The 24,729-nt window shown below is 49.7% G+C and overlaps 1 protein-coding gene across 1 annotated transcript in view; it reads left to right on the top strand.

Moving 5' to 3' along the window:
* Positions 1 to 23,804, top strand: part of GDAP2 (ganglioside induced differentiation associated protein 2) — a 33,777-nt gene extending 9,973 nt beyond the window's left edge. Inside the window, exons 3-14 of the mRNA XM_015412907.1 lie at positions 2,763 to 2,902; positions 4,685 to 4,838; positions 8,440 to 8,528; positions 10,095 to 10,171; positions 11,411 to 11,570; positions 12,309 to 12,459; positions 14,843 to 14,919; positions 16,083 to 16,159; positions 17,169 to 17,308; positions 18,531 to 18,585; positions 21,540 to 21,683; positions 23,338 to 23,804. Coding sequence (XP_015268393.1) covers positions 2,763 to 2,902; positions 4,685 to 4,838; positions 8,440 to 8,528; positions 10,095 to 10,171; positions 11,411 to 11,570; positions 12,309 to 12,459; positions 14,843 to 14,919; positions 16,083 to 16,159; positions 17,169 to 17,308; positions 18,531 to 18,585; positions 21,540 to 21,683; positions 23,338 to 23,382 — 1,309 coding nt within the window. The 3' untranslated portion in view covers positions 23,383 to 23,804. The remainder of the gene's footprint in view (positions 1 to 2,762; positions 2,903 to 4,684; positions 4,839 to 8,439; positions 8,529 to 10,094; positions 10,172 to 11,410; positions 11,571 to 12,308; positions 12,460 to 14,842; positions 14,920 to 16,082; positions 16,160 to 17,168; positions 17,309 to 18,530; positions 18,586 to 21,539; positions 21,684 to 23,337) is intronic.
* Positions 23,805 to 24,729: the final 925 nt, after the last annotated feature.

Raw genomic sequence — 24,729 nt, 5'->3', positions numbered from 1 at the left:
ACAATCAAACTACAGTTTTTGGGTACAGCAGTTTGGATCCAGACTAAGAGAAATATAGGGAGGGAAGGGAAGAGAGATTGTAGGAAAGGGTGATAATTACCAGTCTCGAGGAAAGAGGTCCATAGAAGCAGCAAACGACCAGCGTTTTGTGAAGAGAGCTCAGCAAAGTGGAGGTGTATGTGGAGGATCTAAGGTTAACACCTCATGCCATTCCTGATGGTCCCTCTCCCCCCCCCCCAGCAGCATTTCAGGGAGGTCAGTGAGCTGCAGTGGGAGGGGCAGAGGTAGGAAAAGTCTGTTCTGCTGTGCGTGGAAAACTTAGTATCCCCCGTAGTGCCCTGACCTGGATGGCTCAGGCTAGCCCGATGGCATCACATCCTGGAAGTTAAGCAAGATTAGCCCATTAGTGCTTAGGTGGGAGACCACCAGTGAAGTCCAGTGCTGCTACTCACAGGCAGGCAATGGCAAGCCACCTCTGTTCACTGTGAGGATTCCCTTTACTGGATCTCAGCCTATATAGAAAGTTTATGATGGTAGTATAAGGTAAAGGTAAAGGTTCCCTTGCTCGAAAGCCAGTCGAATCTGACTCTAGGGTTGCGGTGCTCATCTCCGTTTCCAAGCTGAAGAGCCAGCGCTGTCCGAAGATGTTTCCGTGGTCATGTGGCCAGCATGACTAAACGCCAAGGCGTACAGAACGCTGTTACCTTCCCACCGAAGTGGTTCCTATTTATCTACTTGCAATTTCTTGCTTTCAAACTGCTAAGTTGGCAGTATACTTTCCAGTAATTATTCCAAAAGGTTAAACTTATTGAGTGCCACAGTGAACTATTTTGTGTGGGGGGTTTTTATGGATCAGGACACCAGCAGAGGAATTTCAATTTTTCTGCCACCTGTCAGTTAATTGGCCATTAACTCATGCTTCTTTTTTGACTATAAATGCCACAAGCAGCCCAATCTGATAGTCTGACTAAGGTGGCTGTTGCTCTAACTGCATTTTCGTGAGCTAGTCAGGTGTTTCATTTTCCAGTTTGCTTAGTTGTCATTCAGCTCTTGATTCTCTGGCTTTCTTTGCACTTATGCTGGGCTTGTGTTGTGGGTCTGCTGAGGGGTAGGGGGAACGTGGAGGTGTTGTGTGTGAGTGGGGCATGTCTGGGAGTTGTGTGCGGCAGGGGAACAGTTTCTGCGTTGTCAATATCGGAACGGTGAGGGTGCTGAAGCATGATCCAGACAACACTGAGGCACTCTGGCCCCGGTCACACGAAAGGTTTCGGCCGGGAGAGGGACGGATCGGGGGCGGAGCAAACAGGCGCGATCCCACCGCAACATCTGGGAAACGTTGCGCACCCGTCCCCGATCCGGCCCTTCAGGCCGAAAAGCCACATCTAAAATAAACCACCTACAGAGGTGGACTTACCAGCACGGCCGCATCAAGCGCGGCCGTGGGATCGCCGGCACGTCCTTCTGCTGGTGCATCCAAGACCCCTGGCCAAACTGCGCATGCTCACACATGCGCAGTTTGGCAGTCTCCGTCTCATCGCTTTCTCCCCAGTCTCCCCGGCATCTGATCGTGCCAGGGAGCAACTGCGCGGCGGCTCACGGGATCTGTATGATCCCGCTGCCACGTGTCTATTTTGGTGCGGCTTTCAATACCCGTGCCCCACCCCCCCCCCGGTGTGGCAGGGACCTATGATAATTTATTCATGAGTTAGCTGTTCTATCCACCTGTCCTGGACTAGATTGTACCCCCTCTGAAATGTGAATGCTGTTTAGGGCATTCAGGTCTCATATGTGGCACATAGCACATTTGAACAACTTGAATTGGTTCACCTGCTATGCCCCTTCATGGAAAAAGCAAGATTTCTGCAGTATGTTTTACATGGGGGCTGCCTTGGAAGACTGGAAACTTCAGTTGGTACACAGTGCATCTGCATGGCACATGCTATTCAGATCCTCTCTCTCAAGGGTTGAAAGAATTTAACTAGCTTTCAAATAAATTTTGAACACTATTTCTTTATGATATTTCTAGTCCACCTTTCTTACTGAGACTAAAGGCAAGTTACACAGTCTAAATCTAAGCAGTCAGTAGAATGATTAATAAGCAGTGTAATAGGACTAGGATTTGCAGAAGTTTGAGAGCTGTTGTTTGACCAAAGCATAAGGAATAAACTTGAGATGTATCAGGAGGATTCTGCAGAGCAAAAGCTTGCAATAAACGTGTTCTTTTGAGGCTGCAAACAATGGGCTCCCTTAAACTCCACTTGCATATCCGTTTCACCTGATCAGGAGACACATTGTGTATTTTTTTTCCTTTCCCAGAATACTTCATCACACCATGCAAAGTTTAGTGTCAGTTTTTCTGCAGGAAATGCATTAGGATGGGCATGTGTGTATATAATACGAAACTGTCTAATGATTGGTTTCTTGTAATGTCTTTACACAACACCTAACTTGTAAATATTGAAAAGAGAGAGATTTCTGCCTCTTGTGTTTTTACTGCTTCAGAAGTGGTCAGTCGGTCAGTCAATCAATAAACCTTTAATGGCATATAGAAGTGGTCAGTCGTGCTGTTGCATCTCACGAGTTCTGGGAACAGCAGTGCAGTCTGTGTGGATACGGACCGCTCACTGCTGTCTCATTAATACCTGCAAGACTACCCAAGAATGCGTGAGAGACCTGTGTATGAGCTGCGAAGAACCCCCTTTTTCTTGTATTTCTTCTTCTCTTATGCTCCTCAATGAATGGGAATGATAATCTCTCCTCAGGAAGGGCGACGTAGCGCTGCTGAACTGCACGGCCATCGTGAACACCAGCAATGAGTCTCTCACAGATAAGAATCCCTTGTCAGAAAGTATCCTCTTGCATGCAGGACCTGACCTGAGGGCTGAGCTGCAGAAACTCAAAGGTAGGTATAAGATTAAACTTGAGCAAACCTGCTCAGTTTCTGTCCATCCACCCGGACTGAAATTTTCAGGACAACTCTCTGTTCTTGGTACTTTAATCGTTAGTCATGCATAAACCCACATATGTGTGTTGGAGCAGAGTTTGGTCATTGGTCTCTAGATCAGGGGAAACAACTGTTCAAACATGGGAAATTCTCACTCTACCAAGACTTTAGCTGCAGAAACAGCAATAGCCACACGGAGTATGGATGATGTATTCCATAAACTGTTCCAGTCCCAGTATTTTTCACACTTGAAGAGTTTATTCAGCAGATAGTTTTTCGTCCGTCTTGAAAGATAACTGTAATTTTCCAAGACAGAGTACTGTATGTGTAACTTGGAATAAAGCAGCATATGAATTATTTAAACCAGTAGCAATGTCTGCTCGCCGTTTCAAAACCGACACATGTGTAATACCCTGTTGCCCCGAAAATAAGACCCCCCCCCGATAATAATGCCTCCCCCGAACATAAGGCCTCCTTGATAATAAGGCCCCCTGAAGCTACCGTAACTCTGGACTCTGGGCCGTAGCGGCGGGCGCCGGCGCGCAGCTCACTGTTGGCCGCTGCGCAGCCGGAGCAGGCGAGGTCCTTTTTAATCAGAGGGCCGGCGCCGCCGCCAGGACAAGCTGCCGCCTGCTGCTCGCTCTGCCCTGACGGAGTGTACCGTATTCTTCTTCATGGAAAAATAAGACATCCCCCGAAAAGAAGATCTAGTGCATCTTTGGGAGCAAAAATTAATATAAGACACTGTCTTATTTTCGGGGAAACAGGGTATATACTTCTAAACTTAACTGCAGATTACTTGGTCAACTGAGCTTTGCCCCCCGCTGCGGTAATTATTAGCAGCTTCTGATCTTGAACTACAGCAGGGGGTCCCCCAACCTTTTTGAGCCTGCGAGCCCTTTTGGAACGGTGACAGTGCGGTGGGCACAGCCACAGGATGACTGCCACAGAATGGCTGCCGGGGCTTACCATCAGTCACACAATGAAGATCCTTGTGCCGTGGTGGCAGCTGCTGCCAAATTGCATGGCCCATCAGAGGCCTTGCTGGGCTAAAGCCCCGCCTGGCCCCACCCACTTTCTAAAAACCTTTGGTGGGCCCCAGGAAAGGTGTTGGCGGGTGCTGTGGTGCACATGGCCACCACACTGGACCCCTGAACTACATTAAAGGTAAAAAGGTAAAGATTCCCTTGCTCGAAAGCCAGTCGAATCCGACTCTAGGGTTGCGGTGCCCATCTCCGTTTCCAGGCCAAAGAGCCAGCGCTGTCCGAAGACGTTTCCATGGTCATGGGTTCCGGCGTGACTAAACGCCGAGGCGCACGGAACGCCGTTCCCTTCCCACCGAAGCGGTCCCTATTTATCTACTTGCAATTCCTTGCTTTCGAACTGCTCGGTTGGCAGGAGCTGGGGCCAGAGACGGGAGCTCACTCCGTCATGCGGCACACTCGGGTCTCGAACTGCTGAACTACAGACCTTCCAGTCCGCAGCTCAGCATCTTAACCTCTGAGCCACCGCAGCCCTATATTACTGAATGGCAGATTGTTATGGCTTGTTCAATTGTACTCAAATTGTTTTCTGTGTTTAAAGCAGCTGATCTACCACCCAGCTATGCTGTGTGGCCATCCAGAGGCATAAGGAGGGGACCACCCTGGGACTAAAATGTATACACACACTTTGGTGGCCTTCACTTCTCGTATTTATTACTTTTCTCAATTACGTCTTCTCTCATCGTCTTAACTTCAGGCTGCCGGACAGGGGAGGCCAAGTTGACCAAGGGCTTCAATCTAGCCGCGCGTTTCATCATTCACACGGTGGGGCCCAAATACAAGAGTCGATACCGCACAGCCGCAGAGAGTTCCCTGTACAGCTGCTACCGTAACATACTACAGATTGCAAAGTAAGCGTGCGTCTGTCTGCTCGTGGGGCGTGAGCCCTCTCCATAGTGTGCACGAAGGGCATGCGGAGCTTTGTGATTCCTGAGCAGCACAGAAACAGTGTGATTCATCAGCAGCATGTGGATTCCTGGCAGATTTCTTCCCTATTGCCTAGCTGTTTATCATATGCCCTTCTAATGTCCCCTGCTGTTTAACTGTCTGCCTCATTGACTTTAAGGCCCAGGTTCTCTATGATGTCTTGCTTTGGAGGACTAGTCTCAAAGACCAATGCACACGGAGGCAGACCCATTCTTATTTTTTTAATGTGTGTGTGTGTGTGCATGTGAGTGTGTGTGCACCTGGAAGTCATGGCGACCCCTGGTGACTGACCCCTACTGGGGCCCTGGAGGATACTCAGAGCGGTGGCTGAATAAAGCCTGCCCCCGCCTCCCAACTGCTGGTATTCCTTGGAGGCCTCCCATTCCAGGTACTTGCCAGAGTCGACCCTGCTTCGCTTGTGAGATCTGACAAGGTAGGGCTTGCCCGGGCTATCCCCAGGTCAGAGCTGAAGCAGACATGTTCTTAATTACCCAACATCTGGAAACCTATCATGCCACAGAGAACTTAGCAATGGGATTGGATCCTGGCAAGTATGTGGAAGGAGCGTCTTCCCCGCCTTCCCTTTCCCACAGCGGTATCCCCATATGACCGTTAGGGCAGGAGGGCTCATAAATAAAATGTGTTGTGACCAAGGCTCTTTTTGTAGCAGGAACTCCTTTGCATATTAAGCGACACACCCCTAATGTAGCCAATCCCCCAAGAGTTTACAGAGCTCTTCTTACAGGGGCTACTGTAAGCTCTTGGAGGATTGGCTACATTAGGGGTGTGTCACCTAATATGCAAAGGAGTTCCTGCTACAAAAAGAGACCTGGTTGTGACGCAGGAGACTGAAGCGGGGACGCCGTGTGAACATAGGAGCGTGGGGCGGCAGTTTTGCCTGCCTCCGTCTCCCCACTGTCTCCCCCCTCCATGGCGCCTTATTGCATTCTGTCCACGAGGCACCCAGATCCCCCAGCTTCAGCTTTTCAAAGGTCTCGAGGAGCTGCTGTGGGAAAGGGAAGGTGGGGACTCATGGAGGCTCCTTCCTCTGGGGTAAGTCTGGACTGAACGCGTAGTGAGTGGTGTTCTGTGCAGGCTTCTGATGGGTAACAGTTCTCTCCATTTAGCAATCCAGTCTTTGTTCCTCTCACTTGCTGAGCAGTATTTTCTGTCTCGCGGGGCCCTCTGGCTTATTTCAGCATAGCAGGATCCCTCAGTTTTATGGTAAACCATCATCTTGGCCTGAATTATCTTGGGCTGGGACACAAATTCAGGTCACAAATTCAGATCTAACGTTCCTTGTGTATTAAGGGCAGGTGGGTGCCAGGGAATGTTCTGTTGCCTTAAGAACATAAGAAGAGCCCTGCTGGATCAGACCAGCGGTCCATCTAGTCCAGCATCCTGTCTCACACAGTGGCCAGATAGTTCCTCTGGGGGGCCAGCACCAGGGCATAGAGGCCCAGGCCTTCCCCTGATGTTGCCTCCGGGCTCTGGGATTCAGAGGCTTAGTGCCTCTGAATGTGGAGGTTCCCCTCAGTCACCGTGGCTAGTAGCCATTGATAGACTTATCCTCCATGTATCTATCGAATCCCCCTTTAAAGTTGTTTATTCCTGTGGCCATTGCTACATCCTCTGGCAGCAATTTCCACATTTTGATCACTCTCTGTGTAAAGTAGTATTTCCTTGTCTTTCAGGCACTCTGTGTTTATTGGATTTATGCAGTCCACCACTGCCTTGCTGTGCTTCATGTCTCTGAAGCAGGTTTTTCTGTAAATAAATCTGTGCCCCAGTGAAGAAGGTAGTTTCCCCCTCTTGGCTGTGTTATAGTCTAACTTATCGGGAACTCATATTCATGTTTTATACTCTTTGGGGCAATAGACTACACAGGAGAGCCAGTGTTGGATCTCTTGGTCCTGAAGCGTTAGCTGTGAGCGTGGATTCTCTTAAGGGTTCGTTTGCTTCATTCTCACATATCAGCTGAGGTCAGGATCAACTATCCTGGAGTCTACAGTGAAGTCAGCTTTGGCCAAGCAGCCTAGAATTCATAAGCGTCAGAGTACCTGGAAAGTATTCAGTCCCGAGCCATTTTTCAGTCTCAGATACTTACGGATGTTAGAAATGTCACCTCCCCTTCATTGAATGATTGCACTTCTGAAGGCTGTCTTCATAAACGGTGTCTTTCTTTTTTGAGTGGTGTGTGTGAGTGTGTGTGTGAGTGTGTGTGTGAGTGTGTGTGTGAGTGTGTGTGTGTGTGTGTGTGTGTGTGTGTGAGAGAGAGAGAGAGAGAGAGACTGGTGACCCCTAGTGGGGCTAGGACGTTTCAGAGAGGTGGCTCTGTGTACCTGCCTCTGTGTCCCAGCCCTGGTATTCGTTGGAGGTCACCCTTCCAAGTACTTGCCAGGGTCGGCCCTGCTTAGCTTCCGAGATCTGACGAGATCGGGCTTACCTGGGCTATCCAGGTCAGGGCTTCATAAACGGTGTCTTAACGGTGCACCATCTTTCAGAGCGGAGTCTTCTTCTTCAATCGGATGCTGGGCCCTCTTTTCTGAGAAACTGCTGCTAAATTAAGACCCGCTTGGCAAGCACAAAGGCAAACAATTGGGCTGGGAATGCCTAAACTCCCCTTCTCAAGAGTCGTGAGCATAAATTGCTTTGATAATCCAGGTGCCCCCCCCCCCCAGTAGCACCTTGAAGCTTTATGAGAATCATATCTACTGGGAGCTTTAGCTACCAAAAAAAGGGCCAGGGTAGTTTCATTACTACTTGTCACGCTCGGGATTACGGGAGGGTTCGAGTCGGTCGTGAGTCGAATCCAGGTTGCAAGGGTGAACAACATCGACTCAGGTTTGCCTCAGATATGTTGTTGGTCAAGTTGAAACTCCCTCGCCACAACCGAGAGAATTCGCTTTAGACGAGTACGAGTGGATGCGTCTCCCTCCTCTCCGTCTTCTCACGAACTCCCTCCTTTTTCCTCCCTGGCTTCACCTGTTCGATTCCTTTATTCGTTCAGCCTCTTCACCTGTCCCACCCACCACCCACTTCTTAAGGTAACCGAGCCACAAGCCTGGGCTCCGAGGGACTCCCATCCCGTCGCTCCACCTGCCAGCCCTGTCGCACTCGGTCGGGTCCCTGACGCCCTGCCCAGGTGGTTCCGCGTCCCCGACTCCCGCCCTTCTTAGGACTGTCGCCTACTCGGTGGCCATTGGGCCAGGACTCCTGGACCTCCCGGGAAGGGTCAAGGACTGCCTTCTTTCCCGTGACGTGTGCTATTTGGGTAATTGCCGGAATAGTCGGGAGGGGATCGGCATCGCCCTCCGGACACTACTCTCTAGAATGCCTCAGGACTTTGCAACAACAAAAAATGAACTCGGTTGAACTTTCTGAATTGATTCCAGCAGTTATGGTCCCTGGTGTTGTATTGTCTCGTGACGCCATTTCATACAGGGAAACCGGTGTTCAGTTTGCAGTGCTTTTGGTCGTGTCAGGGGATGCATGATGTGTGTGTGCTTCTGTTTTTCACTGCAGGGAGCAGGCGATGTCTTCAGTGGGATTCTGTGTCATAAATACCGTGAAACGAGGTTACCCCTTGGTGGATGCCACCCACATAGCCTTGCGTAAGTAAGCCCTGGAAGGCTTTCGGTGGTCAGTCGAAGGCCGTGACGGGTCTCCGGCACTGCACAGCTTCCTCTTAAATTAATAATGTGGAAACGACGCAAGGTGATTTCTCTGCCTGTCGTTGCTAGGAATGTAGAAATCCATCGCTGGATTATGCCATTCTGTATATTCAGTTGGAAAGATAACTGTATTGATGTCGCAAGCGAAGTATTTTCTAACCGCTAGTAACTGATGGACCTTACAGTACACGACCTTACAAGAATAGCTAGCAAACAGTGCAAAGTGTGGAGTGACCTCCTTGCATACATAACTTGGAACAACATTCTGAATTAGTCTGTTACGGTAGCTAAATGTTATTATTATTAACAGTTAATGCCAGATAAAGCCAGTTGATGCACGTGGCTAGAGGCTCAGATCCGGACATCATGCCAAACCGTGCTTTGCGCTAAACACAGCTTAGAACCCAGACTTTGATCTGAGCTTCCGAGCAGATCAGGATGTTGAGCTGCCAGTCAGCGTTGGTCTTCCGCCTGCTCAGCGCTCCCCTCTCTATTGTGCAGCGGCCTCCATAGTCAGAGAAATATCCGTAACGATAGAAGAAAGCTCGGGTCCAGTGGCACCTTTAAGACCACCGAAGCATTATTCTGGGTGTAAGCTTTCGTGTGCGCGCATAATCCTTCAGATAGTTTGTCACTGGACTTTAAAAAATAAAAAAAGAGGTGCCAGAACTCTCAAGAAGGAAATGAAGTTTTCAATCCATATCCTGAATGCCAGAGAGTTTGCCAGAGAGTTTCCAGAGCTCAGTTCCAGTGCATTCCCCCAGGGAAAAAAAGCCCTGGTTTGTCAATTCAGACATCAGCCCAAACTATCATTAGCACAAACCATGGCTTAGGAGCAGGTTTTTGGATTCTGCTTTGCCAGTGAGTCTCAAAGCGCGGTGCATTGATATTTATGAGTTTTGGGCGCTGAACTGCAGGCTGTGGAAGGTCAGTAGTTCAGCAGTTCGAGACCCGAGTGTGCCGCATGACGAGTGAGCTCCTGTCTCTAGTTCCAGCTCCTGCCAACCTAGCAGTTCGAAAGCAAGAAATTGCAAGTAGATGAATAGGTACCACTTCGGTGGGAAGGTAACAGCGTTCCGTGCACCTTGGTGTTTAGTCATGCCGGCCACATGACCACGGAAACGTCTTCGGACAGAAAGCTGGCTCTTCGGCTTTGAAACGGAGATGAGCACCGCAACCCTAGAGTCGGATTCGACTGGCTTTCGAGCAACGGAACCTTTACCTTTACCTAGCAGTAGAAAAGAGCAAGAGTCCAGTAGCACCTTAAAGACTCACAAAATATGTGGCAGGGCTTCCTCCTCCCCCGCCACATATTTTGTTAGTCTTTAAGGTGATACTGGACTCCTGCTCTTTCCTTCAAATAGATGGGTAAGAGTCCTTTGCTTCCAGAACACGTTTCCAGGTGAGGCAGTGATGAAATGCAAAAGAGCGTGTAATTTGCGTTGCCTTCCCCTCTGCAGGAGGCTTTGTTCTTATTTTGTTCTGCCTTTTTGTTTTGCCTTGCAGGGACAGTGAGGCGGTTTCTCGAGATTCATGGGGAAACCCTTGAAAAAGTGGTGTTTGCAATGTCTGAGTTTGAAGAGGTGTGTGTCATTATTTCTTTGTGCCTCTGTAGGCACTGCTCTGCGGTCAGTCACTTTGCGCTCTCTCTATTCCAAAGGTTTTGTGCCCTATCCTCAATACGCTACTTCATATTCCATTGATCCATTAACCACAATAACCTCAAGGGTCGCAATAAAAATGTGCGGCTGCGATCCTCTGCAGAGTTACTCCAGTCCATGACCACTAAAGCAGTGGACCGAGATTGGAGTAACTCTGCATAGGATTGCACTGCCTTGTAAGATCATTGCGTTCTTGTTAATATATTTGAGTGATGGTCCCAAGTGGCCTCTAGTTTCTACCAGCCTATGTTTGTTGAGCTATATGGGACTTCTAGCTGTCAGGTGCTGGGGAGCACATTGCTTCCGCTACTGAAAACGAGGTTGAAATCTGTGTAAAACCTTTCATTAGGCCCAGCCAAACAGACCTCGTGTGAACTTTCAGTGATCCCCGAAACTCCTGCATCAGGCTGGACGTTACCAAATTTTAGAAGATAAAAGGATAGAAAGCAGATCCTTCAGGCCATGGTGTAAAAGGCCGAAAGCTCGCACAATCTCTTGTATCGGTTTGGCTGGTCCTAATAGCTGGTATTTCGACCATGTCATATGGAAGAGCTCACTAGAAATAGCAATTGTGCCTGTATTAGTTAGCGGCAAAAGGAAACCAGGCGGCCAAAGAACACGGTGGGTAGACACCATAAAAGTCGGCATCAGCCTGAGCATGGAATGACTCAGAGAAACCGAGCAAGATCGGAAAACGTGGAAAGAGCTGGCCCATAGAATCGCCAAGAGTCGAATGCGGCTCAATGGCTAACAGCAACAAGAAGTGGTTTTAAACAGATTTTTTTTAATTTGGGTTTTGCATGGACCAGTATGACTGTGCAGCTGTTTCGATTGCTGATCCTGTTATTTCAAAAGCCAAATGCTGTCTTACAGACCTCCTGCGGGTGGAAGCAGATTTCCCACTGCCCCTTTCCCCTTTTCCCAGAAGCCCCCTGTGGCCCCTCTAAGAAGGCACTGCTGGGGTTCAGAGAACCTTGCAGGCAAAAGCCACGAGGGTTGCGAGAAGGGCAGGCATTGGGTGCCTCCCACCTCCTCCCACCAGCACCGCATCCATCAATTTGCAGTGCTCTGGCGGAGAGCTGGAGCCGAGCCCTCGTTCCCGGCTGGTCTTGAAAACGGGAGGTGGCAGCCAAGCATCCTCAAGCCTTCTTGGTTTTGCAGGCCACTTACCAGAAGCTGCTGCCTCTGTATTTCCCGAGGTCGTTCGAAGAGGAAAGGCGGTCCTTGCCTTTCCTGCCTGCCGATATCGGTAACGCAGAAGGGGAGCCAGTGGTGCCCGAGCGTCAGATCAGAATTAGCGAAAAGCCAGGCATTTCAGAAGGTGAGTCGGACATTCATGCCCAGGGAACCGGGAAGGACTCAGAGGGCCTGGGAATGGCCCACAAAGCAGACTCCTGTAGCCTTCTTTTCAGCTTGTGGTCAGAATGACCTGGGGGGTTGCGTTTCATCCGAACCAGTCCAGGGCTCTTTTTGTAGCAGGAACTCATTTGCATGTTAAGCGACACACCCCTAATGTAGCCAATCCTCCAAGAGCTTACAGTAGCTCCTGTAAGAAAAGCTCTGTAAGCTCTTGGAGGATTGGCTACATTAGGGGTGTGTGGCCTAATATGCAAAGGAGTTCTTGCTACAGAAAGAGCCCTGCGAACTCACCAATGCACTACATCGGCATCATTTCTGGGTGGCACCACTCCAAGACTTTCTAGCTGCTGTGCAGTTCTCCTCTGGCTTCCTTATGAAGAAGAGAAGTCGGTTTTTATACCCCACTTTTCTCTACCTTGCGGAGTCTTAAAGGGACTTACAATCGCCTTTCCCCACAACAGGGCCTTTGCGAGGTAGGTGGGGCTGAGAGAGTTCGGAGAGAGCTGGGACTGTCCCAGGGTCACCCCGGAGGCTTCGTGGGGAGGAGGAGTGGGGAATCAAACCCGGTTCTCCAGATTAGAGTCCCCCACTCTCAATCACCACACCACGCTGAGTCCCTTATGCCAAATGTGGACGGTGGCGCTCTCACGATAGCTCCTCTCTTACTCTTGGACGGTTTGGGTGGCGGGTTTTTTTGCAGATAATTCTGACGAGGAAGGGCTCGAAGCAGACTTGGCCTTCATCGGCTCCCACGCTTTTGCCCGCATGGAAGGGGACGTGGACAAGCAGAGGCGCCTTGTTCTCCAGGGGCAGCTCTCGGAAGCGGCACTGAAGAAGCAGCACCAGAGGAAGTGAGAGGCTGTTGTAAATCGGCGCACCTTCTCGTGATGTTTGGTCTTCAAGGGCCGTAGGCCATGGGGCAGCTGCATTATGTCAATACATATCAACGGCTGCATGGTTGTGTCCTGCCAGCATGAGGGAAACACTCGTGTGTTTAAACCTGTTACGGGTCTCTGGGCAGACATATTCTGCATTTGGCATGCAAGGACGGCCCTTGTGTTCTGCTTTCCCCCTCCCTGTCCCCAGGATGGATCCTGTGGATCCGGTCTGCTGGCGGAGCCACTCTCCCAGGCAGATGGATCGAGCTGGGTAGCCGTGTTAGTCTGTCTGTAGCAGCAGGAAAAGCGCAAGAGTCGAGTAGCACCTGAAAGACTAACAGATTTGTGGCAGGGGAGGAGCTTTCCGGAGTCCCTGTATCTGAAGAAGCGAGGAGTGACTCATGAAAGCTCCTACCCTGCCACTCATCTTGTTAGTTCTGAAGGTGCTACGGGACTCTTTCTCTTTTCTACTTCCACAGGCAGAAGAGGTCTTCCTGGGACACAAAAACATCTTCCAGCAGCAGGTTTCTTTCACTACAGCAGTTGTAGTGAACCAGAGAACCGCCTCTGCAATCCCCAGGAACCAAAACAGCCCTGTGACTCCTGTATGCCTCGTACACCACCACCACACCAAGCACACATGTACAACCCCATGAGATATAACTCTTCGTATTAAATGCAGTCTGTATTTACTTGAAAGGAAGATGACCCCGGGCTGTAAGATGAAACCCCCCCCCCCATGTTGTACGCAAAGAGGGTTTTTTTATTATTGGACATAACTGCAACTTGCGTGCAAATTTAAGATGATCCTCTCTTTAGTTATGGCATACTTGGGAAAGAATTGGCTTGCATATGAGGAAGTACTATAACTGTAACCTTCTTAGTTGGACCAGAGTACTTCTGAACATGCAAACATAGTGAACAAGACGAAATACTATTTTACACAGTGAGTGATTAAAATGTGGCATTTGCTGCCAGAGGGAGGATGCAGTGATGGCCACAGACATAGGTAGGTAGAAAGTGCCGTCAAGGCACAGCTGACTTGGGGTGACCCCAAGAACGGCGAGAGCCGTTCAGAGGTGGTCTGCCATTGCCCGCCTCTGTGTCACAACCCTGGTATTCCATGGTGGTCTCCCATCCAAATACTGACCAGGGCCAATCCTGATTAGCAGGGCTTTTTTGGTGGAAAAAGCCCAGCAGGAACTCATTAGCATAATAGGCCACACCCAACAGCAGAAACTCATTAGCATAATAGGCTGCACCCCCGTGTGGTCATCCAGCCACACCCACCTTTTGCTTCTTATTTTGTTGACCTTGTTTGTGGTCAGAACCCAGGGCTTTTTTTGTAGCAGGAACTCCTTTGCATGTTAGGCCACACACCCCTAATGTAGCCAACCCTAATGAGTTCCTGCTGTTGGGTGTGGCCTATTATGCTAATGAGTTCCTGCTGGGCGTGGCCAACTTGGGAGCCAGCCGGAACTCCATTCCTGTGCGTTCCTGCCCCAAAATAGCCCTGCTGATTAGCTTCTGAGATCAGACAAGATCAGGTTAGCCTGGGACATCCAGGTCAGGGCAGCCACAGACCACTTTAAAGGGGGATTAGATAGATTCATGGAGGAGAGGTCTGTTGGTGGCTATGAGACACAATGACGAAAGAGAATCTCCATGTTCAGAGGCAGTAAACTTCTGAATACCAGTGCTAGGAGGCTACATCAGAGGAAGCCCTTGGCCTCTATGCCCTAGTGTTGGTCCCCCCCAAAGGAACTGGTCGGACAGTATGTGAGATGAGATGCTGGACTAGGTGGACCACTGGTCTGATCCAGCAGGGCTCTTCTTACACAATGCCCAGTGTTCCCTCTAAGCTGAGTTAGTGTGAGCTAGATCACCGTTTTTTAGCCTCCGGCTCACACATTTCCGTCTTTGCTCAGGAAGGAACGGCTCCAGAGCAAACCAATTTATGCAGTAGCCAAATCGCTCGCTCAAAACGTTGATGCCAGGAGCTCACCAAGTAGACTTTTGGCTCACGAGACTCCACAGCTCACAGGGAGCATTGGTAGTGCCGTCTCTTCCCACCGCTGGAGAACCGCAGCCAGCCCTTGTACAACTCAGATTTATGATGCAAAAATAGTGCATGAGGAAAGGGCTCCCGCTGGCAGAATGGATCCGTGGGATCCAACCCATGTAATTGCTTGCTAATATTCCGTGCACGCCTGCTGCTTTGTAATCAATAAAGCATAAGTTGTCTCGGATTGTTTTCGTGTACTCATCTGGCAAAAGGCCTCCGCTGCTGGTCTTTCACAGTAGCCTCGATGTCAAATGTTGGGTGGTTCTGATCTCACATGTGTCCACCTTCTAGTTACAGTCGCTGGCTCTGTCAGGCGAGAGCGGAAGACCTCTCTGACATCGCTTCCCTGAAAGCTTTGTACCAAACAGGTGAGTTTTAAGGCCAGACGTGGATTTTGCCCCCCGAACTCCTCTTTGCGGAAGGCTTGCATTGTGGTGAAGGGTGACCAAAGCGGCCCAGCAGGAGGAGGATAGGGTGTAACTGGAGTAAGTCTGCTTGCTCAGAGAAACTCAAAAAAAGGGTAAAAAATCAACGCCAAATTGCAAAGAACACGGGGGTAGGGAAGCAGTTCTGCGATGGCGATGAGGACGTGCGGAAGCTGAATTCGTTTTGGGAGAGAGAAAGCCGGAGGACTTGCTACATCTCGGAACCCCTTCAGGACTCTATCCGTTCTCACAGTTTGTGAGCAACCGTCCATCCGGGGTGGTTTTTGTGTTTGACTGGATCGTTGCCTTTGACCTTTTCTAGGGGTGAGCACGTTCCCCCAGCTCCATCCCAATTTAGCATTCCTTCCATTTTTATTCCAGGGGAGGGGACTGTGGCTCAGGGGAAGAGCCTCTGCTTTGCATGCAGAAGGGTCCCAGGTTCGATCCCCGGCGTCTCCCGTTAAAAGGATCAGGTTGTAGGCAATGTTCCCTCTAAGCTGTGGAGTCTTGTGAGCAAAAATTCTACTTTGTGAGCTACTGGCATTCAAGTTGTGAGCAAGCAATTGGGCTACTGCATACATTAGCTTGCTCTGGAGCCCTCCTTCCCGAGCTAAGACAAAAATGTGTGAGCCGGAGGCTAAAAAACCGTGAGCTGGCTCACACTAACTCAGCTTAGAGGGAACACTGGTTGTAGGTGATATGAAAGAGCTCTGCCTGAGACCCTGGAGAGACGCTGCCAGTCCGAGTAGACAGTACTGACCTTGCTGGACTAAGGGTCTGATACAGTAGGCTTCATGTGTATGTATAACTTCACCCGTGACGAAATTTCTGTTGGATTTATTATGGTGTTAAAGAGCAGAGCTTGAGGACTAGCACAAGAACTCTCTGTCCCAACTTGCTGTTGTCCATATCGCTTTTGAAGCTTGGGAGCTCGACAGAAGGGACGCTCAAGTGAAGGTCCTGCAGAAAAGCTTATTATTTCACTGCCGCAGTTGTCTTATGAACGATTGATTCTTTGCTTTGACTTGTTTTCCACTCGTGGAGCCGCAAAGGGTTTGGTTTGGTTTTTCAATGTTAACCTCAAATTTCTTTTATTTTATTTGGAGGCGTGGATAACTGTGGCCGTACAGTGATGGCAGTGGTTGGGCGGAATATTCCTGTAACGCTAATAGACATGGAGAAGGTGAGATCCTGAGAGAAAATATTAAATATTTATGGTGTGATTGCCTGGACTTGGATAGCCCAGGTTAGCTGGATCTCGTCAGATCTCAGAAGCTAAGCAGGGTCGGCCCTGACAAGTAATTAGATGGGAGACCACCAAGAAATACCAGGGTCGCAAGACAAAGGCAGGCAATGGCAAACCACTTCCAAATATCTCTTGCCTTGAAAACCCTGAAGGATTCCCTTTAGGGATGGGCACGAACCGAGTCATGAGCAAAAAATTCGGGCCGAACTTGGGCCGGTTCAGAGCTCAAGAACCAATGTTTGAGGAAGGCACCTTCCCCAAATATTTACTGGACGTTTCGCCAGTTCAGTTTGGCTGTTCTGGGCAGCCATTTAAATTTGAGCTGCACGGGGTCCGCTGCAGAAAGGGAGTGGGGATCACCCGGGAAGGAGCTTCATTTTACCCTTCCATTTTGCTCACTGCCACTTCGGGGAGGTGGGGGGGAGAGCAAAACCAAAGGGTTAAATGAAGCCCCTCCCCAGATGACCGGAAGTGTGTCAGAAGGCAACATCCACCACTCAGGCTCCACTGGAATATTTTGGATTGCTAGCTATTGGGGGGGGAGAACGTGCAGATCTGTCCTCACTGAGGAGGGAGATCTTGTATCCGAATAAATCTTGGTCTTAAAGGTGCCACTGGACTATTTTGGACCGGGGGGGGGGGGCTCTGCAACTTACCTGGCTGCTGCTTGATCTGACTGAGGGTTGCTGGGAGCAGGGGGTGGGGCTTGTTGCATGTGCCCGCCCCCTGGGCTCTTTACTGCCGGAGCTCCGCTCCTGTGCGCTCCTGCAGGAAATGACCCCTGGATGAATGCAGTATTTTTTAGAGTGGGATGCCTTAAAGGTTAGTAGTGTGTGTGGGGGGATTAAGAGACAAGTGCTTGTTCGTTTTGAGAGGCCCAAAGGATGAAGGGCACCGTTCTCTGCCGAACCAGTGAACTCTGCTTGTGGGTTTTTCTCCCTCTCAGGCTCTCTTGTATTTCATCCATGTGATGGACCACATTGTAGTGAAAGAGTACGTCATTGTGTATTTCCACACGCTCACGAATGTCTACAATCACCTGGACTCGGACTTCCTGAAGAAACTCTACGACATTGTCGACGTCAAGTGAGTGTTCTCCAGGATGTGTTTAAGCCACGTCGTCTCATCTTATTTTCCCTCTTGACAAAACACACACACAAAGAAGCTTTATCCACCAAAAAAGGAGGACGAGTACCATACCAGGACAACGACCTGTATCCTGCCACCCTGCTCAGCCAAGTTTGAGGCCTTCTCCCGTCCTAAGGAGTCTTCCTCCGACTTATGTGGCCAATGGCAAAAGAGCCCCTTGACTTTGAGGAAGGCTTTAAACTTTTCTCAGCAGAGAGGCAGTGATACACTAGAATGAGCCCGAACTGTGAAAAGGTAGATAGACTTCTTTGCAGGGCCAGAGGCCCATGTTTTGGAGCATGTGAAGATAACTTATATTTCCACACAGTGCCCCGACTGCCACAGTGAGCCGTGATGAGACATGCAGTAAAACATGCGATGAGGTGACAGACTAGATAGCCACGCTGCTTCAGACTACAGAGGAAGGATGACATTTTTCAGAGTTCCCTTCTATTAACAATTCCCTGCAAGTGGAAAACTAGCACATAAGAACATAAGAACGCCAATGTTGGATCAGGCCAAAGGCCCATCCAGTCCAACACTCTGTATCACACAGTGGCCAGAAATACCAGTGCCATCAGGAGGTCCACCAGTGGGGCCAGGACATTAGAAGCCCTCCCACTGTTGACCCACCCCCCCAAGCACCAAGATGACAGAGCATCCCTTGCCCCAGAGTCCCTATCTATACCTTGTGGCTAATAGCCACTGATGGACCTCTGCTCCATATGCTTATCTAATTCCCTTTTGAACATCATGCGAAGGACTGGGCTAGAATCTTTCTCCCTGAAGTGCTATCTTATTCTCAGGGAGTTTTTATCGAAGGGTTCATTAAACATGTGATGCTCAAAATTCTACCACCTCTGTCTCCTGCCTTGTGGTCCATGAGGTCTTCAGCAGGCCTCTGAAGATAAGCTGCACGGCGCTAGAGATTGTGATGCTTTGCTTTTGATAATCTCTTCAGTTTTACTGTAGCGAAACTGTTCAGGGCAACTTTAGTCAATGAAGACCTGGGACAATTGGCATTTTTAATTTATTTCCGTTTCAATTTTCAATTGATTTTTTTTTTTTTTTTAATATGGAACTCAAATCTGGGGCGAGGATTGCAGAGAATGTTTTCTGATCCTGCAAACATTTGTTCCACGCGTGAGGCACTTACCTGCTGTTGTTGTTGTTCACCTAGGTACAAAAGAAATCTGAAAGCCCTGTACTTCGTCCATCCAACATTTCGCTCAAAGGTGAAGTATGCCGTCTCCAGGTGGCAAGGTTGCCTCTTTGGTCAGGGTGCAAGCGGCCTTAACATATCAGGCACTATCAGCCAGACTATAGTTGTCTTTGGTAGAGTGATCTGATTAATTCCGTGCCAATATAAGGTTTGGCACTGCAGTCATTTGGGCAAGGTAGCTAGTTGGCTCTCTTGAACACCTCATTTTGTGAGTGACCTCTCCTGAAAGAGATCCTCATCCTCTGTCTCTTGGCTAACTTAACACTGTATCTTTGCTGGACAACTGGATGGAAAGAGTACTGTACATTCCATGCCATCTTATAGATGGGGGGAGGGGTTCATTTCTCTCTTTGTCTCCTTTCAAATCCCCATTAACTCATCTTTTCCTTGACTCCAGATTTCAACCCAGTTTCTTAAGTATGTGCTGTATTTTCCCACTTACTGTATTTATTTGTTTCTTCCCCTTTTCTGTTTTAGATCTGTTAGGTCTGTGGGGACAGGGACCTATCTCTTTCGGCCTGTGGGGCTCTGAAAAGTGCTATTCTGCATTTAAAAAAATTACTGCAGGAGTTGCCATGTCCCACCTCAACACCTTGGCAGGTCTTGGCTCAGCAGTGCTGGGTGTGGGCTGCGTCTAGAAAGAACACACATGACAGAGAGCAAATAAAACGTGGTTGCAGTATTTCTGTAAGCTGTCTTGCCATCATTCTTAAAATAGTGACACTGCAAAGCAGTGATCACTGAAATTGATCCCTTTTCATACAGGAGTCTTAGAATAAGCAATAAAATGTTCCTAGATCATCAACTTAACTTTTTAAGAACCGAAGAAGAGCCCTGCTGGATCAGACCAGCGGTCCATCTAGTCCACCATCCTATCCCACACAGTGGCCAGCCAGTTCCTCTGGATGGCCAACAACAGGGCATAGAGACTGAGGCCTTCTTAAGAACAGAAGAAGAGCCCTGCTGGATCAGACCAGTGAGGGCCCATCTAGTTCAGCATCCTGTCCCACACAGTGGCCAAGCAGTTCCTCTGGATGGCCAACAACAGGGCATAGAGACTGAGGCCTTCATAAGAACAGAAGAAGAGCCCTGCTGGATCAGAGCAGTGGTCCATGTAGTCCACGATCCTGTCTCACATAGTGGCCAACCAGTTCCTCTGGATGGCCAACAACAGGGCATAGAGGCCAAGGCCTTCCCCTGATGTTGCCTCCTGGCCCTGTGATTCAGAGGTTGAGCACCTCTGAATGTGGAGGTCCCCCTCAGTCACCGGGGCTAGTAGCCATTGATAGACCTGTCCTCCATGAATCTTATCTAATCCCCTTTTAAAGCTGTTTATTCCTGTCTTGACCTGGATGGCCCAGGCAAGCCCGATCTCGTCAGATCTCCGAAGCTTCAGCAGGGCCAACCCTGGCAAGTACTTGGAAGGAAGATCTCCAAAGAATACCAGGGCTGGGACGCAGAGGCAGGCAGTAGTAAGCCACCTCTCTGAAATGTCCAAGCCCCACTAGGGTTAGGGTTAGGGTTAGGGTTAAATTCAAAAATTCAAACATGACTTCCAGGCGTACACACACTAACAGAATACCAACAAAAGCTTTTCCTTTGGCCATCGCTACATCCTCTGGCAGGGAATTCCACATTTAATCACACTCTGTGTAAAGAAGTATTTCCTTTTGTCCGTCCTGAACCTACTGCCCATCAGCTTCATTGGATGCCCTCGAGTTCCCGTCTTTGGGGAGAAAAAAAGTTCTCTTTGTCAGCTCTCTCCACCCCCCGTGCATAATTTTATAAACTTCTATCATGTCCCCCCCCCCCCCCTTAGTCGTCTCTTTTCTCAACTGAAAAGTCCCGGACTCTTTGGCCTTTCCTCCTAGGGGAGGTGCTCCAACCCCCTAATCATCTGGTTGCCCTCCTCTGTACTTGTTCCAGCTCTGCAGTGTCCTTTTGGAGAGACGGTGACCAATGTTCCCTCTAAGCTGTGGAGTCTTGTGAGCAAAAATTCTACTTTGTGAGTGACTGGCATTAAAGCTGTGAGCCGAGCGATTTGGTTACTAACACCTGCTAGAAAACACCTGGCTGTAATTACATGATTACTAGCATGACAGCTAGGTCTGACAAACAGATCAAACTGATCTATAGTAACTGCTTGCTACCTCCATCACTCTGACATATATCTCAATAGCCACACCATAGATCTATACAGAGGCATTATAATATCAATAGCCACACCATAGATCTATACAGAGGCATTATAATATCAGCCGTTTTATGTTAAATCCTTTTCGTAATAATCCCTAACACAGAGTTTGCCTTCTTCACTGCCGTGGTACACTGGGTTGAGACTTCCATTGAGCCATCCACTATGACCCCAAGATCTTTTCCCCTCTCAGTCTCAGCAAGTTCAGACCCCATTTGCCTGTACTTGAAGTTGGGATTCTTTTTGTCCCCATGTGCCATCACCTCACACTTACCAACCTTGAACTTCCTTTGCCCCCTTGTCGCCCACTTGCCCAGTCAGCGGAGGTCCTCTCGGAGCTTTGTGCTTTAGCCTTGTTCAGCTGTTTGGTGTAGTGGTTAAGTTTGGTGTGGTGGTTAAGTGTGCGGACTCTAATCTGGGAGAACCGGGTTTGACTTCCCACTCCTCCACTTGCACCTGGCTGGATGACCTTGGGCAAGCCGTAGTTCTGATAAGAGCTGTCCTTGGAAAAAGAGCAGTTTCTGTCAAGAGCTCTCTCAGCCCCTACCTACCTCACAGGGTGTCTGTTGTGGGGAGGGGAAGGGAAAGGAGTTTGTAAGCCGCTCTGAGACACCTTTAGGTAGTGAAGGGCGGGGTATAAATCCAATCTCCTCTTCTCTTCTTCTCTTCTGAAACGCTGACAGGACGCATGGTTCTGTTGGCATGTTCTCTGGACAAATGTTTTAAAAGCACAGGTTTCACAGTAGCATTAATTTCCCATTCTCACACGTTAGGTGTCGACGTGGTTTTTCACCACCTTCACCATCTCGGGCCTGAAGGACAAAATCCACCAAATCGAAAGCCTCCAGCAGTTGTTCACAGCCATTCCCCCCGAACAGATTGACTTCCCGCCGTTCGTCCTAGAATACGACGCCAGGGTAGGTGCCTTCCGGGAGCGGAATGTCACTTCCTGTTTCCGGGTGGGCGCGAGGACACTGGTGGGGTCTCCTTCCCTCTGCGCACAAATCACTCTGAGGCCGGGCTTTCCCGTAAGCTTCTGGAACCTCTGCTAGGAAGAGCTCCCTACCATGGGAATTGGGCTACTACTGGTGGAGATATTCAGGGCACTCCGTAATGGTGCATAATGTCTTATCAGGGTCAACGTCACTAACAAAGAGGTAGACACCCCGCTGCAGTGGAAGCAACAGCAAGGAATCACTGACGCTTGCTTGGTAGTTGTTGCCCCTCCATACGCTGTGGTTGCGTTCTTCCTTCACCACCTTCAAGCGCCCAGCGACAGCTCCTTTTATCTGACGGGGCCAGGTGGGCGCGCGCATCCCAAGAGCGTTTCCCCCCCCCCTTTCCCCTCCCAGTTTATCCGGGCACGACAGGGGTAGTGCCTACAAGTCCATACACTCTGAGTACGCAAATCCAAGACTCCCGTCTGCAAGAGGGAACCTTGGAGAGATGTGATAGGATGCCCGGGGGGATGGGGAGGACACACACCTTTGGCCTAAGCCCTGAAGATAAGCCAAGTTGATCTCCGGCACCCCAGCGTTGCAGGTGCCATATTTCAGAGCGTGTGCCGCCATAGTTCAGCAGCCCTGGTCCTACAGGCCGCCGTCCATGTTGGGGAAGGCCATCCTGCCCGAGTGCTAGGCTGCTTCTCACAGAGAACCTTTTTCTCTACGGAAGAATCCTTCGCTATCCAGTTATGTATAGGTAATACCGAGGCATCTTTGTTTAGATTTCTCTCTCAGCTGTGGCTCCATAACAGAATGACAAAATTATGGCCCCTTCCCCAGTGCCTGCTGTCAGGTAATATTATTGGGCACTGGAGCATCTATATTCACCTGGTATGCGAGGCATGGGTTTTGATGGTACTGTCTACTGTACCATCAACTGTTTTACTGTTTTATTGTTTTATGGACTGTATGCTGTATGTAGGGGTCATTTCGTAGACAAAGAGGTGCAGGAGCTCAGCATAAATTATTAGCATAATTTATATGCATATGCCACACACCCTGACATCACCGGAAGTGTGTCAGAAGGCAACACTCACCACTCAGGCTCCACTGGACTGTTTTGGATTGCTAGCTATTTGGGGGGGGGATGTGCAGATCTGCTCTCACAGAGGAGGGAGAGCTTGTACCCGAATAAAACTTGGTCTTAAAGGTGCCACTGGACTGTTTTGGACCGAGGGCCCGGTGGGGCGCTCTGCAACTTAACTGGCTGCTTCTTGCTCTGACTGAGGGCTGCTGGGAGCAGGGGGCGGGGCTTGTTGCATGTGCCCGCCCCCTGGGCTCTTTACTGCCGGAGCTCCGCTCCTGCAGGAAATGACCCCTGGCTGTATGCTGCCCTGAGCCCACTTGTGGGATAGGGTGGGGTATAAATTGAATTAACAATAATAATAATAGTAGTAGTAATAGACCACGATAACTTTGCTGGAGCTCTGCCATTGGATTAAGTGAATAGCTGTTTGTAGGAGCAGGGCAGCGGGGGAGGTGGTTTGGTTCAGTGGGAGAAAGCACTATGAAAAATTCCATTCTACATACGTTGGCTCCATCAATTAACTCGCCTTTCTCCCCGCAGGAAAACGGGCCCTACTATTCTTACCCTTCTTCTCCAGACCTCTGACCCCGCCGCTCTGCCGTTATCTCTGGTTTCCTGAGGACCCTCCCCGTGACCCACCGCTTGCCAACGCCGTTGGTGCTGAGCTGCCCCGATCCGTGTACAGAGATCAGAGGGACGGGTTTTCCTCCCCACCTCTGGCTATTTTTTTACAAGCGACCTTCGCAAGCACACAAGCAATCAGGATCCTGTATCTTTAGGAACAGTCATGGTGTCAGATCTCTCTCTCTCCCTCTCCAGTGGAAAAGCTGGTTCTGGACTTCTGGAGTAGATTTGATTTTCTCTCCCCCCCCGGATATCAAGACTTCGTTCCTCACAAAACCAGCTTTCTCAAGAGGTACCAGGAGCGGGTCTTAATCTTATCCTGCAAGGTCTCAGCTTTTCCGTCACTGTCCTGTTCTGGAGTGGTTGGAGGGGAGGGGGGGGGGGAGAGATACAGTATCAGCTTGACGATCTTCATTCACCTTTGCACCTCAGACCCTCCGTTCGGGTGACTGATTTTTCCGCAGCGGAGTCTGGAAACGTAGCTGCAGACCCGGCAGAGCTTTGCTGTCCAGCACACACGCCCTTCCCCAAAAACCTGCTGGAGTCCAACGTCTTAAACGGCACCTGAGTTTGGAACCTGGCAGTCTGACTTCTTATTCCCTGGATGATGTGAGACGCGAGGGGAGAGGAGGCTGCCGCTGCTGCCGCCACTCTCCCACCGGACAGTGAAACAGAAGGACCTGCCAGCAGGGGAATCCCGTAGTCCTGGCACGTTCTTCTCTGGAAAGGACAAGAGAGGCGGATGCTGTAAAGAAGGCCATCTTGGATCACGTGCCAAGGCTCTGATGACTGAAATCTGTATCGTTGCAGGGGAAGGAGTGGGGGAATCGAGAATGCAGTGTTTTGTCTCGAAAAGAAATAAATGATTTGTTATCTGCCTTCCGGAAGGCGTGTGTAATCCTTGAAGGGCTGTGGAGTTGTTTTCTGTTGCCCCAGAAGGTCGGACCAGAGCCCACGGGTTGAAATGAAATCAGAAGAGTCTTGGGCTAAACATTAGGAAGAACGTTGTGACACTTAGGGCAGTTTGGTGTAGTGGTCAAGTGCGCGGACTCTAATCTGGGAGAACCGGGTTTGATTCCCCACTCCTCCATTTGTACCTGCTGGATGACCTTGGGCAAGCCGTAGCTCTGATAAGAGCTGTTCTTGAAAAAAAGAGCAGTTTCTGTCAGAGCTCTCTCAGCCCCACCCACATCACAAGGTGTCTGTTGCGGGGAAGGGAAAGGAGTTTGTAAGGTGCTCTGAGTAGCGAAGGGCGGGGTATAAATCCAATCTCTTCTTCTTTCTAAGAACCACCTTATTCGGCAAAGA

The sequence above is a fragment of the Gekko japonicus genome, unplaced genomic scaffold (assembly GCF_001447785.1).
Source record: "Gekko japonicus isolate JY-2015 unplaced genomic scaffold, Gekko_japonicus_V1.1 scaffold1488, whole genome shotgun sequence".
In the NCBI taxonomy this organism is placed as follows: Eukaryota; Metazoa; Chordata; class Lepidosauria; order Squamata; family Gekkonidae; genus Gekko; species Gekko japonicus.
The sequence above is the reverse complement of the archived record's forward strand: the minus strand, read 5'-3'. Positions and strand labels throughout refer to the sequence as shown.